This window comes from Camelus dromedarius, chromosome 29, assembly GCF_036321535.1.
Source record: "Camelus dromedarius isolate mCamDro1 chromosome 29, mCamDro1.pat, whole genome shotgun sequence".
Taxonomy (NCBI): domain Eukaryota; kingdom Metazoa; phylum Chordata; class Mammalia; order Artiodactyla; family Camelidae; genus Camelus; species Camelus dromedarius.
This window is the reverse complement of record NC_087464.1, coordinates 23,534,222-23,552,835: the sequence shown is the minus strand read 5'-3', so window position 1 is coordinate 23,552,835 and position 18,614 is coordinate 23,534,222. Positions and strand designations below refer to the sequence as shown.

At 50.6% G+C, this 18,614-nt stretch overlaps 1 protein-coding gene across 3 annotated transcripts; it reads right to left on the bottom strand.

The window, feature by feature from the left end:
- Positions 1–5,995: 5,995 nt before the first annotated feature.
- Positions 5,996–18,614, bottom strand: UBL7 (ubiquitin like 7). 3 transcript variants are annotated; one of them, XM_064480705.1, is made up of 11 exons: positions 18,466–18,614; positions 16,889–17,101; positions 15,991–16,110; positions 12,510–12,592; positions 11,705–11,789; positions 11,083–11,140; positions 10,225–10,358; positions 9,916–9,965; positions 9,505–9,672; positions 8,789–8,911; positions 5,996–6,246 (listed from the first exon to the last, which is right to left on the bottom strand). In XM_064480705.1, exons 1-11 carry the CDS (start codon positions 18,503–18,505, stop codon positions 6,109–6,111), a joined length of 1,212 nt encoding a protein of 403 aa, XP_064336775.1. In that variant the 5' UTR covers positions 18,506–18,614; the 3' UTR covers positions 5,996–6,108. The 3 variants fall into 3 exon arrangements, with proteins under 3 accessions (XP_064336775.1, XP_064336776.1, XP_064336774.1); XM_064480706.1 differs by having other exon boundaries at positions 18,416–18,502; XM_064480704.1 differs by having other exon boundaries at positions 18,382–18,497.

Here is an 18,614-nt window from a genome sequence, read left to right as displayed (position 1 = left end):
AAGGGTCAACTGTATACACTCCCAAGGCTTTCTGGAGATAAACTCCTCCCAGTCCCTCTAAAATCCATCTCTGAGCCTCCATTCTCAGTGCACATGGCCTGCGGCAAGGCAGGATCTTGTGGAAGTCATGTGGCAGCCTTCTACACTAACAAAGTCTCCTGACTGACGTGGTGGGGAGGCAAAGCTCAAGTCCCAGCTCCGCCACTGACCCAAGTTAAGCAAGACCCTGCTCCAGGTCAGGCCTCCATTTTTTTGCTTACTAAACCAGCAGTTCTTCTGGACCAGAGATAAACAAAGCCCCTCTCATTCTATGTCTGCATTTCCTTCTTGTTTGTAGGCTGAAATAAACATGCTTTTAAATCTTCATAGGATAGGAGACATCCCAGGACCCTCCCAGCTCTGATGTGATCCTTGGGCCTGCTGAGGCCTCCTGAGTGAGGAAAAGAAACTCTGCAGATGTGTGGTTTCCCACACGCAGTTCACTTTCTTTCATGGACACAGTGATCCAAGAATCCAAATTCGTGGAATTAGAGGTAACTCTCAAAGGTCATTCAACCAACCTGGGAGCCCCTCACAACAGCCCTTTTGGCAGTCATGTGGCTTCTGCTTACACAGCTCCAGGAGGACGAGTTCACCCCCAAGGCAGCCTCACTCATCTTGTTTGGCTAGGACACAAACCCTTCTTCCCCAGTGGGAGAGTCCCACCCAGTGGTCCTAAACCTGTCCTATGAGGCCACACAGACCTCGTCTAATCCCTCTTCCCAGAACAGAGCCCTTCAGGGATTTTAACACACAAGTCATGCCCTTCTGAATCTACTTTTTTCTGGGTAAATAACCCCAGTTCCAACGAGGTCCCTCGTGGGACTTTTCTTGGTCTAATCCTGGTTGGTTCTTAGGACATCATCAGCCAGTCATTTAACAAACTTCTACTGAGACTGTCTTAAGTGCTAGGCAGTCTGGTTCGTGTCCATCTCCTTCAAAGATTGGATGTCAGGTCAGAAGACAGCATCTAAAGGAGAGGTGGAGGAGTAAAGGGATGGAAAGACTGACATCTTCTGTTACTGCCCCCTCCAAAGGCACTGCCTTGTTGGGTAGAAACACCAGGCTGTTAAATCCTGTTGACCCTAGCCTAGGGTCATCCCTGCGCCAATTCCCACCCATCAGCCGTGGCTTTCTGGGACACTGGTTGAGAAAGATTGTAAGTCTGAATCTGGGCCCAGGAGGGGAGGAATTGAGACCCCCTCCTGCAGGAGAGTCATTGGTTTTCTAGCTCCCACCACAGGATCTCAGATGTCCCTGTTCCTGTCCCTCTGTTAGGGTTGCCTCTTCGCCAGGAGACAACGACTCCTTCAGTCATCTAGAACATTCACCAGTCCTGCTCTGTGCCCTGGCATCTCTGATACACATGTTGTCAACATCCACTTATATAAATTGAGGGGAAACATCAAACAGGGCACAACTGAGTCTCCAAGAGGTTAGGTTTTCTGTGTAAAAGGGACCTAAACCTCGGTCAGTCTGACTTTGAAACCTGATTCCTCCAAGACTCAAGCTGCCACTTCCAGGAAGATGAGTGATGAGCAGACCCTTCAGCCCCTCTGAGTGGCTTCCGGGCCTGCCAGCCAGGCACGAGGCCCCAGGTGGGTGCATTGATGAAATCGTGCTGATATAATGCCACCAAGTCCTGGAAAGGCCAGTTTCCCAGCACAGTCACGTCCAGTTAATGGGAGGCACTCATCTGTAAATGGGGATAATAACATCTACTTTTCAGGGTTGTTATGAGGATCAGTTGAGATGCACATGTGAGGGCCTGGCTCAGTGACTGGCACAGAGAGGGAGCTTGATAACTGAGCACTATTGTACTGCATTGCTGCAGGCCGCTTTTGCCAAGGTACAGTAGGGCACTGCTTGGGTCTCTGCAAAAGGCATTTCAAGCAGAGAGAAAGCTGAATTTTGTTACCAACAACTGCAGTCAACAGGAGCTAGACATGGCCAGGCCCAGGGAAAGCAGGGACACAGCCAAGCTGATCTAACCCCAGCCCAAGGTCAGAGGGGATTTGGAGAGGCTGGATAAGCAGATAGAGGGAGGCCTAAACACCGCCCCCGACCCCACCCACCCCCCAGCCACATCCTCACCAAGCATTCACTGCCAAAGCCCGTGGCAGAAGCAACAAGAGGCCACCTCAGGGTAGGACTCAGGAGCTTGGTCTGGGGCCCAGGCCAGATGGGGCTGAGGCAAGGAGCAGAACCGGGGCCCATGTGCCCAGCAAGCTGTGCCAGCCCAGCCCAGCCAGCCCAGCCAAATTTGAGTTATATCAGGAGAAGGGATCTGTTCAGAAAAACTCACCCATCTCTGCGTATTTGCATGTTCTATTTTCAGGTCTCTTCCTTTTTTACCCTTCGCTTCCTAGAAAAGTTCTCGTGATCAATTCCAACTTCACCTCTGCTGAACTGCAAAAGCTGTCTCTCAATCCCATCTCCCCTCCAACTGCCCTCTCACTCGCAAGGTTCTCCAGTTATCTGCCCCTCTCTGCCTCAACTGCCCCTACCTATTCAGCCTCAACCTCTCAACCGGGCTCTGCAACATCTCCTCAAGGTCACCATAGCTCAAGTTGTCAAGTCCAAGGTCAGCCCTTGGGTTACCACGTTTCTCTGTGGCATCTCACTCCACTGACCATGCCCTCTTTGTCCAGTTCCTTCCACTCCATCAGCTTTGATGACTCCTGCTCTCACCTTCCCAGAAGCAGCACATCCCACCCCTTTCCATGTCTCATGTCCATCAGTCACTATTTCCTATAAAGTCTAACTCCTTAGTGGGTGTCCCTTTTCCTCTACCTTTCCCAGAAAGGTTGAATTCCCCTCCCATATGACCCAGGCCGTCTTCAACTTAAAACTTCCTGATCATTATCTTCAGCCTAGAAACATCCTGCTGCCTGTAAGACATCCCCTCCTGGCTGGCCTGTGGCATCTCCAACTCAGTATGTCCAAAACTGGTCTTGCTTCCAAATCCCAACTCCAATCCCTCATTCTTGCTGCACCACCCTCTACCCACTCACATCCTGCCTGCCTCCTCTCTCCCTCGCCCCTCAGATCTCGTCTTTCACATCTCACATCCCTCTCCTCCTCCCGGCTCCTGGGCTGCTGCTCTAGTTGAGGCCCCCACTGTGTCCCATCTGCAGGCAGCGAGCCTCCTAGCTGGTCTCCCACTCTGAGTCTCACTTCCCACAAATCCAGCCTCCACGCAGCTGTCAAATTCTCTCACACACACGAGTCTGGCCCCCCACTGCCCTGCCTAAAGCTATCCAAAGAGTGCTCTTTGCCTTCAGGATGAAGCCTGAGCTCCTCAGCCCGATGCGACCCCACACGACTCCCCCACATTCAGAAGCCACAGGCAGCAGCGGGAAGGGTGCCAGCTTTGGAGTAAGACAGACCTCAGTTTCTAAGGCTGACTTGCCCACTGCCCCACCATGAGGTTGTGGACAGATGAGTTCACCTCTCAATCTTGAGCATCCCCATCTGATAAATGGAGCTAATCATAATACACACGCCTTTCTCAAGATGTGCTATCAACACTAATTCCTAAAGTCTCTTTCCGCTCACTCCCTCCTCCCCTCCCTAACTGCCACACTGCCTGGTCACACACTATCAGTTCTAAGTGGATCACCGCTTCCTCACTGTTCTCCCTCCATTGAGCTCACCCCACTCCCCATCTGTTCACACATATCAGCCAGTGGCCCTTCTGAAATGTCTACCTGACTCTCTCCCCTGGTTCAAATTCTCCTGTGACTTCCCACTGCCCTCAGGGTAAGTCCAGACTCCTTTCATGGCTGGAAGTGATCTAGCTTCCGCCTGCCTCAAAGTCCACCCTGGCACAGAGGGGTCCAAGAGCCATGTTTTTCCTGCTGCCAGCCCACTCCTGGGTCCCACGTACACCTCCCTGCCCAATTCCCCGTCACCTGCTGCAGGTCTCAGGTCAGATGCCACCCTCTCCAAGAAGCTCTCCCTCACCTCCCCCAACCCAACTGAGCTCCGCTTCCTATGAGCCCCAGGCCCGCAACTTGGCTTTAGTGTAAACGTGTTTGTCTGTCTTACCAAGGGCAGGGCTCTGTGAGAGCAAAGCCCTCGTCATGTTTACCTGGCACAGAGCAGAGACTGAATGAATGCTGAAAGGGTGAAGGGGACAATGGCGAGGAAGGAGTCCTCGGCCCATGGAAAGCCCCAGGCTCTGTCAGGGCACTTATCAGACTCAACATATATTATTTAAAACATGGCTACAGGAAGCAAAGCCAACTTGCCAAGACCCTGGAGGAAAGAGCTGACAAAGAAGGGAAAGGGAAATCGTGCAGACGGTTCAATTCTGGGAAGCAGTGTAACTGGCATTTGGGAGTCAGTTCAGAAAGTTCTGTAGCCTAATGGGCCGGGGGAGTTAAGAAGCCCCAGCACCGTCCCTGGGGGCGGAGTGCAAGTTGCCACAGAATGGAAACCAGCTCCAGGCGGGCTGTATCGGGGGACGGGAAGGGCTGTGTCAGCCCCATTTGACCAAGGCAGGCCCGTGAGGATGGAACTGGCCTTTGTTTCCATCACAAACAAGCCAGAGACATCAGGTTCAAAGACAGAGCTGCCTGGTCTTTGCTCCTGACCACAGAGAGGCAGCTGGGTTCCAGGCAGACCACTGAGGCACGAATAGACCTGGCACCAAGAAGCCTGGTAAGTTCTGAGTCTTCTCAGCCAATGCAAACACCCCTCAGCATTAGCTCTAGGATTGAGAGGGAAATGTGGAGACCACACATCTTCTGGAAGGAAACAAGCCGCCCAGGCCACATCTGGAATAGTAAGGCCTCCCAAGGACCTCCCTTTGGGAGCATCAGTGATAAACTGGAGGTCACCCAGGGAGAGAGGAACAGGATGTGCTGGGGACTGAAACCAGGACGACAGATCACAAAGAAAGTGAAACACTGACTATTCTCCTGAACTGAAACCCTGCTCGTGGAGCAGAGGGAGCAGGCTTGCTCTGTGTGGTCCCTCGAGGCAGAAAGGGGGCTGAGGGGTAAAAGCTCTGGGGAACAGAGAAGAGTAGACCGTTCTTCTTATAAGTGGTAAAGCTTGTCTCAGGAGGTGATGAGCAGGAGCCAAACGACCACGATGGTGGATGCTGCGGATGGAAACTTTGCCAAAGGCACAGGGCAGGAGCAGACCTCTGAGCAACTTCCCCCTGAAACACCAGCTGAAGGGAAGGATTTTCTCCTGACAAAGTATTCAAAGCACATGAAACCCACTCGCTCAACTTGGACATGTCTGTGACGCAGCAGGGAACGCCGTGCCAAGGGGAACGAGAGCTCGGACAGATGGAGTAGCAGCTTGGGGGTTGGTGCCCTCTCTTCAATATGAAAGCTGAGCCCTGTTCGTGTTGGTGTTGTTGTTTAGTATTGTTATTTAACTGCTCTTGTATTTACGCCTTCAGGACAGAGAAGAGGGCCTTGCTTCCTGGCACAGCTCTGAGGCCTGGATTCTGGCATTATTACAAAACAGGTGCCAAAGAGTGCCTGGTGAGATTCGGCCAGGGGAGGGACAAGGAATCTTTTGGAAGCTTTAGGGAGAGGGAATGACGCAATGCCCCGACCTGCTCCCCCTGGAAGTCCGCATGGCCACTCCTCAGACTGGTCATCTCAGACGCACAAGCCTCGTCTGGCCACAGCTGGTAACACAGCAGCCACCCAGGAGACTGGGCAGCAGCCTTGCTCCAGCCTCGGGCACATCCTGAGGATGCCACACCCCAGTGCACCAAAGGCTCTAGGGGCTCTCACTGGAAACATCCCCCCAAACAAGAGTATGGGCATCACACAGCACCCTATGACATGGGTCTAAAACGCTCCACCCAGGGCCTAGAAGCAGGGCCATTCGTGCTCCCGGATGCCACGGCACCAGGACCCACACGTCATGCTTGCCCCACTGCCTCCACCATCTCAGATCAGCCAGAAAAGCCAAGCACTGGACAAAGCAGAAGTCAACCATCAGGTGTATTGGGGAGAGGGGAGATGGGGCACCTTCAGGGGTGCTCCCCATGGGCAGCTGCTTTGGCAGTTTGCTGGGGGCTCAGGAGGAACAGGGAGTTCATGGGGCTCCTCCAGCAAAAATGAGCTCCAGGGCCGCCTGGATGTCCCCCCCGGTGGCCTGCAGGGCCCGCAGGCTCAGCTCGTCGTCCTGGATGCCCATGTCGCGCAGCTGCTGCAGCTGGGGCTGCCACTGGCTCTGCAGAAAGACAGGACCGGGGGAAGGGGTCAGTTAGGATCCTACAGAGACCGGCTTATCTTTGTCCTTTTGGGGGGAGAGAGGAAGGTGGGTTCCTCCAGCAAAGCTGCTGATGTGAAGTTCCCTACAGCACAGGGCTTCTAGGAAGACTACGAGAGAGGCCTGAGGGTTTAGAGAACAAATTAAAAGTTTACCAATAGAAAAGGGGAAAACGTAACATAAGGGTCAAAAGAGAAAGCACAAAGTACTCAATGTTGAAATTTCAAAAGATTAAATTACTTTCTTTCTCCTGCTTTATGTATAGAAACAGACAGACAGACAGACAGACAGACAGACACACACACACACACACACACACACACACGGCAAGGGGAGGGTAAATTCAAAATTCACTTTGGCAGGGAGGGGACAGCTCAGTGGTAGAGTGCCTGCTTAGGATGCACAAGGTCCAGGGTTCAATCCCCAACACCTCCATTAAATAAATAAAAGAAAACAAAAAATAAAATAAAATTCACTGTTTTTTAGCATGATACCTCGTAAAAAGTCATACTCTTCTCTACTCCCATTTCCACCCCCAATAACCTATTTTATTTTCTTTAAGAACATATGAACATATATTCCTATATTTACCATCTTCTTAGACCTCTCCTTTTTTTCCTAACATAATTAATGTGTCCTGGAGATCTCTCTATGCCAACACATGAAGAACGTTTTAATAAGTATATAATATTCCAATTTTTGGATGCCCTGAAACATACTACAGCTGAGCTGTTTCCAACCTTTGCCGGTGCAAACAGCACTGCAGTGACCGGCTCTATACAGACGTCATTTTCTACAGGCACATACAGCTCCAGGGAAATTCCGAGAAACGGGACTGCAAGGAGCTAAGCAGCTTTAAGGGCCATCAGGACTTCCTTTCTCATGCATAGTCTACTCATGTCCTTTGCCCATTTTTCTATATAGTTGTTGGTCCTAAATTACTAGAATTTCTACCATTCAGGAAGGTTTTGACCCTTGTCTTATACGTGGTTACAGATTTTTTTTCTCAATTTATTATTAGGTTTTAGATTTTGCTTGTTTTTTTTTTTTCTTTGTTGGATTGGTTTGATTTGCTATGCAGAGATTTTCAATTTTATGAACTCAAGATATATTATTATTTATATGATGGTTCCTGGATTTTGACTTTCAGCTATGAAAGGTCTTCTCTACTATAAGCGTTTAAAATAATTTAGAATATTCAAAGCTTCATCGATATCTCTGTCTCATGAAGGAGGAAGTACACAGCTTAGGAGAAATGATGTGTTCACACTACGGGAAGAAGGTAGTGGGGATGACATGTAAATTCGGAGAGGCAGGCAGGACGGGTGAGGATGTGGAAGGCTTTTAAAAACCACACAAAGCAACTCAAATTCATTTCACAGGCCAGGTGGAGCTGTGAACGCTCCTGGGATGCAGAGCAGAGGGGACAGGCATCAGGCTGGGAAGATGAAGGGACCAAAGAGCCCAGCTGTCCATGGGTCCTGCCCCCGCTCCCCTCCCTGTCCACCACGGCCACGTGGGGCAGGGAAACCACACAGGCTTGACCCCATCTCTACCACTTAACGGCTTTAGGACCATGAATGAGTCCCAGAAATGACATTCACGCCCCAGGCTGACCGTGAGGAGCAAAGGAAAGGGAGTGAAGCAAACAGCTGGTGCACGAGGCACGTGGTAAACGCGAATCCCTTGGGCCACCCACTGAGCTGCTAGCTAAGCTTCCACTTTCCATGATGGGGAGCCGGGGAGATGCTGTCACTCCCCGCTGAAAACCTGCCGTGGCTCCTTGGTCACTGCAGGACAAGTCTGACCTCACTCAGGCACTCAGGGCGCTCACTCTCAGGCTCCCGCCCTCCTTGTCTCCAGCTCCACCTGAGGATCTGCCACCAGGACGCTGCCTTCTGGTCTTGCCGACTTCAGGCTGTCACGTGTACCTCCACATCCCCTCAAACAGGTGGCTGCCTCTGCCTGAACACCCCTCCCACAAACACACACCCCTTCCTCTGCCTGGCTAACCTAACCAAGTCTCTGACAGTCAGCCCAAACGCCGCTTCCTCAGAGAAGCGCTCCCTGACCTGGGCCCTCACCTCAAGCCTGGGCTGGGCTTCTCACCCTGTCGCTCCCGCTCAGGAACTGCCTGGTGACCTCCACGGCAGGGGTGAGGACTGGCTCGTCTCCACCCCCGCAGCTGGACCCAGGCCTCATACATGTGTGCTCAACGCTCAGTCAACGCTCACAGAATGAATGAGTGACTTCTTCACCAAAACTGCCACAGGTACCCAAGCCAGGCGGTCACTGGAGTCAGGCCACGGTCACTGGGGGCAGCAGTGGAAGCCACAGGGACCACTGGCCTTGCTGGGAGCAGCCTCCCCTGTCACACTGCCACGTCCCAGCTCCTCCTAGAGCAAAGCAGGCCAAGTGGGAAGGCCCTCCGGAGGGCAGAAAAAAGCTCAGGGTCGAAAGTAACTAAGAAGCCGCGTGGGCACCAGGAGTGGGGAAGACTGACCTGCAGGCTGGGCTGCCCGGAGGCCTGCAGGGCGTGCTGGAGGGCTTGGCTGAAGAGATCGTTGGTGATGGGCGTCCCTGACTGGACGCTGGAGGACATCGGGGAGGTCCCAGAGGAATGGCCCTAGACACAAACCAGTGGTCAGTGCCATCCTCACAGCCGTCTCAGTCTCCAGCACACACCCACTGCTGTCGCATCACCCGTCAGTGCCCCGAAGGCCCAGCAACTGCCTCCCAGCAGGGGCCTGCACGAGACAGCCCCACAGAGGTGCCTAAAAGTTCTCTACGTGGGCAGGAGAGGCTCCATCCTCTTCTGTCCAGAGAGATGGAACTGGGCCCCCGCCCCAGTCCAGGACCCAGCACTGGGAAGGCCTTGGAAGACGGCCTCGGACGCTGGAGCGACTGCCGCCAGGAATGCATAAGCCCGTGTCGTTTGGCCGCTTTCAGGAAAAAGTAAGGGTACCTTATGTGAGGGGAGGTTCTTCCCAGCTGCTGGGAGGAGGGCTCCACTAGGGCTGTGCTGAACTCCAGAGACTCCCGAGCCTTAAAGGCAGGGAGGGGGAGGTCACCTGAGCTGCACTGGGAACCCCACCGGGGCTCCAGGCAGAGTTCAGCCCAAAGCAGACCCGGCACCAGGGTCAGCAAAGGGAACCCAGTCTACCCCGGGGACCTTCTCCCTTGGGGCCCAGCCGCCACCCTCCAGCCCTCTTCCCATACCTGGGTGCCAGGAGTTGGTGTGTGAGAGCTGCTCTCCGGAGTGCTGGCCAGGGCCAGGGCGGTGGCCAGCTCACTCTGGGTGATGGGCCGGGGTCCGGCAGCTCCACTGTACCCCAGGGAAGCTGGGCGGGAGCTGGGTGTGCTGCTCGAGGGCGTGGACCTGGCGCTCTGGACAAGGGAGGCGCCCAGAGTCAGGGAAGCAACACTGGGACAGTCCCAGACGAACCCCCACCCGCTCCAGGGTCAGTTCTTCGGGAGACTCCCCAAGCTGCCAGGTTCAGAAAGCAACAGTGTGACACAGATGGGCCCCCAAAGGGCCTCTGACCACTTCCCTGCTGGCACGTGCCAGGTCCCGGGGAGGGGTGCACCCCGGCACATCTCTCCCAAGCAGCAGACGGCCGGGCCACTTACTGGGTGAAAGTCATCCTCATCATCAGAGAGCCCTTCAAACAGGAAGCCACCTGGAGGAGGGAGAACAGATTTAGGAGGAAGAGCAGGAAGGCACAGGCGCAGCTCCAGAATCTCAGCTCTAGCTACGCTCCAAACTCAGATTTTCCTCTCTCCCCCTGGAAAATTACAGGACAGATGCACTCCCTGACTCAAACCAAGAGTTCCCAAGGAACACCCGCTGCCAGCACTATACATAGCTGCTGAGTAGAGCAAATCCCTGGGCCGCTGCCCGCCCCGGAGGGGCCTGTGCTCCGCTGCCCTGGGGCTCACCTGGCATGTCCCGGTACGAGCTGGAGGGCATGCCCCGGGAAGAGGAGTCGGCCCCTGGCAACGGGGTGCTGCCTGCCACTGAGTGCAGAACCAGGACAATGGCATTGACCAGGGCGGGGTGAGCAGGCACCAACCTGAGATGGGGCAGGAAGAAACACACGGGTGACAAAGAAGGAAGGAGCATCCCTGGCCATGACAGGAATTCTGGATGCCCTCGCAGTAATCAAGCCCCCCTTGTCTGCCCTTCAATTCCGCAGTGTCAGCAATCTCCCCCTTTGCCTTGTCCTCCTGCCGCTCTGCCCCCAGCAACAGCAGCCAGGCCTTCACCCCGGGACCCACTGCCGCTGCCCCACCTTCCCTTCAGCATGTGTGATGGGACAGGTGCAGCCCGGGCGGCTCAGGCATCAGCCTCTGCTCCTGGCTCCACCACTATGTCACTGGGTGATCTTTGACAGGCCCCTTCTCTTTCCAGGGTGGGGCTGTTTTCTTCACTTGCAAATAAGGGGACACAACTTCTACTACCCCTTCCAGCTCTAAAATTTGGGGATCTATGCACCTGCTTCTTCCCCTAGCTTCGAATCCTTCAAAGGCTCCCGAATGTCTATCGAATGCGGTCTAAGCTGAGCCTGGCCTGCAAAGCCACCTCCTTCAGAGCCCCGCTTCATCTATACATCTCTGCGTGCCCCTGCCCTTGGACTCTGTCACTCCCCAGAAGCCCTCGCTCCTTCTCACCTCCTGACATACTTAGAAGACAGATTTGGGGGATGGCCTCCAAGAGCAGAATCCAGGATGACGATTAGGTTTCTGGCCCGACCGTGAGCAGATAGAGGGTCCCCTTAAAAAGATGGGTGTACTTACGTATCAAGCATGCTGGGATCAGCAAAGACAGAGAAGAGGTCCTTGTCCTGGAGAACCCCTGAAGGAGAAAGGGGCTCACCTCAGAGACTGGAAATCTAGCCAGGTCCAGTGGGAAGAAGAGGCCTTAGACCTCAGAGCACCTGGCTTACCAGGGACACAGGACTACAAAGCAGCCCGCACGGGAAGTGGGGGAAACTGAGCACCGGGAGCACAACCCAGGTGCTCTCCCCCTTGCGCCCTGCTCGCCGCCTCCCCCAGCACTTAGGTTACGTACTGTACACCGATGCACCAGCCTCCTTTTCCCACACCTCTGTGTTCTTCCCGTATCCATCAAGGTGTGCAGGAAGTCTTCCCTGACTGCTGTGGTTTGGGCTAACTGCTGCCCTCACATGGCTTCCTCATAGTCTCATTTATGATGTTAGGTAGGCCATGATTTCCCCTGTGGGCCATGATTTCCCCTGGAGGGCTGGGTACATGGAACACATCTGGGTTACATCCCCTCCCCCCACAAGAACAGTGATTCTTCAAAAGACGGTCAAACGTCCTTTAGGGTAAAAGCACCCCCTCCGGGTTTCTCTTTCTCCAACAGCTTCCATTTCCTTAAGTTCAGCCGTGTACTTACCAAGAGCAATGGGGTCACTGCTGAGGCCTGGGGTAGCCACAATGATCTGATCCAGAGATTCCTTATTGCTGAGCATCTTAAAAACCTGCAGGAGAAATGGGGAGGGCTGAGCACTCCCACCAGCTCAGCGCACTCAGCGAATACCCACACTCCACTGAAGTACTTCCTCCCTCTAAGTGCTTGCACACTCGCCACCACAATGCAGCAACAGCCCCAGGAAACCCGAGGAGCCTCTTTTTTCCTGAGACTGTGGCTTACTGGAGGGGAAACAAACAATAAAAAAGCAACATCACAGTAAACCTTCAGTCTCTGGTCCTTTCCTCCAAAATAAAAGCTCTCGTTACAAGCCCAAAAACAAAGGTTTCTCTAGGTCCCCAAAGTCCTGTTCAATCTCCATACAATCACCATGTTGCATTTATATATATTGGGAAGTTTGCAGCTGTATTAATTTTGCTTATTGAGACTCTCCTGCAGAAAGAGACCAGTGTGCTTTCCCAGTGGGCAGGCAGTTCAAAGAATGAAGCCCAGCAGAAACAGTACATGGCTCCTTGGCTGTAACCATACTCATTCCATGAGGCCAGTGTCAGGAGAGGCTGTGTCCTTACAGGGAATCAACAATGCCTAGCTGACAGTTCTTTGGGGGAAGACAGGGCTCTGCTGAGACACACAGACGTGGCAAAAACTCCCCAAGGGACGCTTGGGAGCCATGGCAACGGGCTTCCAGCTCCCACTCTACACCTCTCTCCAGTGTTCCCCCTCTCCAGCAGCCCTGGCTAGTCTCGCAGGGGACGTGGCACACACTCACCGCCTCCCTGTAGGAGGAGCTGCTGTGCAGGGCAGTGTGAAGCACCCGGAACTCCCTCAGGGCAGCCACTTTGTCCACAGGTTCTGGAGACAAGACACTCAGTTATCCTACAGCCTGGGCGCTGCCCTGGCCGCCGGTGCAGAACATTTCAGCACGTGCCCAGGTGCAGGCTCCCTTCCCTTGTCATCCCACTAAGAATGAGCACCCGTTCAGAAAAACCCATTCATGCCACAGATGTGAAAACCGCACTCTCTTTTAAGCATCTTCAGTAGGTAAGCAAATCCAAGCTCCAGCAGAGGGGAATCTTACCACATAAAAGAAACTGTTCTGATCAATACCCCACTGCAGGAACTCTAGACTTCTTACTTTTAAAAAAGAGAAAAGTATAATGAACTCAGTAGACTTTGGTGCTGTGATTTAAAATAGGAGCTTCAAGCCATCTGAACAATATGGAGCTCTGTTGACACAATATGCTAAGAGAAAGAAATAGAACACGAAGTTGTGTGTGCATTCTCTAGTAAAACTCTGTAAGATGTGTCAGTGTACACGTGGCCCCAAACTGGGGTGGGGGGGCTAGGGGAAGAACAGCCCCTAGGTAGGGTGACAGGGTTAAGGGTAACTTTTCTCCTGGATATTTTCCTTCAGGAGCCTATAATATTATTTTTATTTAAAAAAAAAAAAAAAGTACCAGAAGGACCAAGAAAACACTGTACTTCTAGGGTTCTTTACAAACTTTCATCACATGCCCAAAAGCAAGGACACTGTCACTGAGATTCACAGCTCCTTTTTGAACTTTGGACACTATGCTTCATATATATGGGAAAGTTTAGCAGTTGTCTTAGTGTTACTTGGTCACTTTATTATTTAGGACATCAGCCCACTCCACTGGTGAAGAAATCTGGGTAAAAAGAGAGGGCGTAAGTAGAAGTCCACCCTGGGTCACACTTTTAAAAGTGTAATGATCATGGCTACTTGTGATTGGACAGTCTGGGTGCGGCCCAGCTGCAGAGGCACCATTCCCAAAGCAAGATGAACCACATCCTGACCTGCAGTTCTAATCATCAGGGTTGTCTCTTTTGAAAAATACTCATCTCAAGTAAATTACCTAATTTATTCATTCAACAGACATGTACTAAGCATTTACTACATGCTTTTGGAGTAAATCTGATTTTAGGCAAGGCACAGGAATGCAAAAAATAACAGTCCCTGCCATCAGGGAACTCTTAAAGACAGTAGAGAAACAAGAATGGATCAAACACACCATTATAAAGTACCATGCTGAGGATTTCAACGGAGATATGGATGGCAGCGCCAGCGTTAGGAACACAGAGGCAGAGAGCCACTGCCGAAAGGGAGGGCCACAAGAGCTGCCTCCCAGAAGAGAACGTTTGAGAGAGGTATTTAAGGCAGAACAGACACTTACTCGGGGGAGAAGGTACTCCAGGCCTAAGTGAAAACACGTGCAAAGGCATGGAAGAATATAATGAGGTGCTTGGAGGGAACAGCAAGTCGTTTTTGTGGCTGGAGCCCAGGGTACACATCCCTGCTCAAACAGCAGGTCTAAGTGAGATCCTACAGGGGTCAGTAACCCTCTGTGAAGAACCACCAAAGGGATTCAGGTGGGAAGGAGGAGACTGACAGCTTCCCCTCCTACAGGCTCTAATCTGGTGGGATATAAAGAAACATGCTTCCTTTTGGAAGAGCGCTCAAGGATAAAATACCTAAGGTGCCATCACAAAACAGTTTCTTTTCAGATACAAAAGTTTATTTTCACCTCCCAATAAAAAGTCCATTTGTTTCAAAAATAAATCTCCAGGCAGAAGGGGGAGGAAAAGGACTCTTCAAATCTTAAGCTCATAATCAGCTAAGAGTTATAGTAGTCCTTATAACATCTCTGAGCTAATCTCAGCCTTTGGAAGTGGGAGGCAGCCATCCTGGTGGAAACAACATGGGCTCTTGAGCCAGGAAAACCTGGACTCACATCCCAGCCCTTGCATTCATTTTCTAAGTAGGTGACCTTGAATAAATACCTTTCTAACCCTCTTTTTCTTGTCTGTGAAATGCTAACTAACCTGCAGAGCCACAGCAATGATTAAATGAGATATCAAAGAGAAACAATCTGGCTGGAAGAAGCAACAAATGTTACTTTCCTTCTGTCAAAGCCCTCCAGCCAAAGACCAGAGGGGCACACCTGCAGCTGAACAATCTGGGTTTCCTGCTCCTTACAGGGAGAAAGCACACCTCAGGAGCCGGGGGGCGTCTCAGTAAGAGGATGCGAGAAAGGACTTACTGTAGGATTTGGGCTTTGGCTGAGTGACTTGGGGGGAAGTGTAAGGAAGCAGGGCTTGGCTCTGGATTGGATGCTGTCAGGAAGTGGGGGTGGTTTTACGATCGATTATCTTAATACTTCTCATCTAGAAGGAAGGAAGACTAGAGCAAGGAGAAAGCTGTACCTGGTAAAGCAACCAGCAGCCAGGATAGAGGGATATTCAGTCATTTTTGTGGTCTGAACAATGTTCAGGTCTTTGTCTTTGTTTAGAAACAGGCGGGATTTTGTTTTTGTCTTGATCCTTTATGGTCCCAGGGTGTGTGAGCTCGTAGATGGTGGCGACTTGTGAAACTGTTCATGTTTCAAGGCCTAGCTGAGGACCGGGCCAGCCCCCAGGTGTCAGAGACTGCCTGTCTCTTTCTCACTTCCCATCGAAGAAGACCTTTTTGTCCTTTATGTTTAGAATTGAAAAGAGGGGGAAATTTCAAGCTGATAACCCATCATAGCATTTGTGAACATAAAAAATTTGTCAAACTGCTTGTTTTTAACAAAGTTAATCTCTTATACAGCTCAGCTTTATCCTTGGGGAGGCTTTTAAAATACATATGAAAATTTTACATTATGAATTCCACACAGCACCTTTTATCAATAAATCAAAAAAGCTGTTCGAGGCTTTGTATGTTTCCTTCAAGAGCGATTTTCATACCATTTGAAAATTTTCAAGCTTTAGGAAAATAAATAACCAGTATAGCAGGAGGAGTGAGCTGACTGAACAAGTCACTGCCTGAAGCAGCGCATGGGAAGATCTGCTAACAAGAGAACAAACTACAGCATTTAGAGGAGGGCAAGGAGTTTCCAGCTTTTTTCTAATGAGAAGGACAAAAACAAAGATACAAAGTTCACTGAGAAATAAACTGTTACCCTAAAGGAGTTTAAACAGACACACACTCCCTGCCTGTTCATTAGAACTGTGGGTGATGAACTTTAAAAGTAGAGAAACAAACCCCCTTCTGTTAGTGGTGTTGGTAGCAAGAAGATCAAAACTGCCCTGGTTTTCAATGTGGTCGAATCCAGTAAATAATAAAGATATCCTTTATCATCATCTCTGTAAATCATCCCTTTGTTCCACCCAGGCCCATGCCTTAAGAACACACAGACCCTTCCCTTGATATTACAGAAGCCCTGCACGTCTAAGGGCCGCTCCTCACGCACCTGGTTTCTGATCTGGCTCTGGCCAGGACTTGCGTAGAACATGGACTGTGGACCCAGGCTGAATGCCATAGAAGTCAAGGGTCTGATCATCTTTTAGCTTCCGGCCACAGTATATCAGATCTAAAAAAAATAAAATAAAAATAACTGTCCGTTTATATTTTGCTCCTCAGAACAATTTTAAATGGTTTCTGTCGCTTAAGACTTTATCTTGTTTTGACAGATAGCTGGAGAATGACAGATGCCTTAAAAAGTACTATTATTTAATAAATACACTTTAATAACGATTGTTAGACAGCATAAGCACAGGAAAGCTCTAGAGCTTAACATCCTAGAAACTGCTCATTTTAAATGAATGGGAAAATGCAACAATAAAAAAGCATGAACCCAGTGTTCTTATGACTGAAAACACACCTTTTTTTGTCAGTTTATATGCCATCATGTTTATAATACAATTTAATTATATTTAAATTCCTTCTTCCTCCACCCTTCCATCTTCCTTTCCTTTTTCCTTGCCTTCTCTCTAATCACCCAAAAATCCTTCTAATCATCCCTTAAGACCTACTTCAAATGCTGTGTACTGGGGGCTTTCCCTGATCAGCTCCTCCTTCCCTAGCCCACCCCAAATTCTTGTTCTTTCAGAGAAAGAATTCAACAGCGTCACAGTTAAGGAACTTTGTGGCAAAGTAGTCCAGTATAATGTATATAATGTACAGCGGAAATGGCAACCAACTGTTTTACTATATAATTTGTGTTCCTATTCACTCAGCAACAATCACTTCCCCGGAGTATTAACACTATGAGGCAAAAAATTCCAAATTCCTAATTTACTCTTGTAACTCCAGAAGTATTTTCCCCAAAAAGAGATCAGAGCAGCAGCCCATTCCCAGCCAAGACTCACCAATCAGTTCAGGGTCTGGAACAGACTCCTGGAGTTTGCCAGCAATAAGCTGCTTCAGAAATGAAATACTATAGCCCCCCAGTGAGTATTCTCCCAGCTCTGTCTCTGGTAACCGAAGAATAGACTTTGGGGCAAGTGGCTGGTCAGCCAGCTTCACTGCCAGGTGCCAGTCTGAGAGAGACATCCTCTCTCTTTCGCGCTCTCTCTTTTTCCCTGTGAAAGAACAAAGTCTTAGTGGTTAAAGGACAGATCACCACCCTACACCACCCCCACCCCAAGGGATTGAATGAGGGATAATTCAAAAGCACAGGATGTAGCATCAGGAGAACAGACTAGAATCTGGGGTCCTCTCTTTACTCATCCTATCATAGACAGCAAGGAACTTCAGCTCTCTAGGCCTCAGTTTCTCCATCTTTAAAGTGGACATAAAAATGCCATCCCAGCTAACAGAAATGTGAGGTTCAAATGAAATCATCCAACTCTCTCCCTTATGTACACTACATTTCCAATTTTTCTTTAACAACTCTTGCTTGAACTACTGAAACAGCTTTATAACTCCCTGCCTCTTGCCTCTCCCTATCAAATATCCATGCTGCCACTCAACTCATCATTTTAAAACACAGATCTGTTCAAGTCACTTTTCTGCTGAGAATCCCACCCATGACTCCAAACCACCTTTATGAATGTCTAAACTCCACACCCTGGCTTTCAAAAACATTCCCATCGGTTCATTTTGCCAGCCTTCCTCCCCAAGAGTTCTGGGCTGCCCCACCCTCCCCAACGCTTAAGTCCAATTCCAAGCTGGGATTCATAACAAAGCTCTCCCTGACTTTACACCTCTGCTTATCTGCTAACTCTGCCTGCAGTTCTTCTTCCCTTTGGTCTCTAAGTAAACTACTAAGGCCAACCCAAACACAACCTCCTCTGTCCCCTCTCCCTTTCCTCTGTTATTCTCACATTCCCTCAAGGAAAAGGGTTACAAATATTCGTTTACTTCTCAATCTCGCCCGCACCTCATTCTTAGAGGCCCTTGCAAGAAAAGGCTAGAATTTTTTTACTTTATTATCCCAATGCCTGGCACATATGGGTGCCCAGAAAATGAACCAGAAACTGTGAGGGTGGAAGAATCCCGTAAGGCAAGCCCAGCCCCTGTTATAATCATTATTGCTTCCAAAGTGCCTTCTTTGGAAGTAAAAGAAAAGGCTCCGAGGCTGCCCAGCAGATCCTAAGGCATCCTCAGTCCTCCCATCTCCAGGTTTACGGCAGGGAAGGAAACAGGTCTTTTAATTTACCATTATCTCATTTAATCCTCACAATTGTTCCCTAAAGCAGGCATTATCAGATGATGACATGTTACAGACAAAGGAATCGAGACGCAGAAAGGTGAAGTCAGTGGCCCAAGGTCACTGATAGTTAATAGTGGGACAGGGACACTTATCTCTTGGGTGACAACCCCACCGCTCCCACAGAACCAGCTAACTAGTAACACACACCGATCCCGCGCGGCCCAGGACCCAGCGCCCTCACCCGTCCCGCGGAAGGAACCCGGCCGCAGGGCCGCCGGTGTAAACACTCACTCAGGTCCTCTCGCCGGAAACCGGAAGCTTCGCTTTGCATTCTGGGAGTTGTAGTTTTGACCCGGTCTCTGACGGTTTATAAATGGCCGGCCGACAAGCGGCGCTAGTTGCAGAGCTTCCGGTTCCGGGGAGGGCGTGGTTTCTGGGCC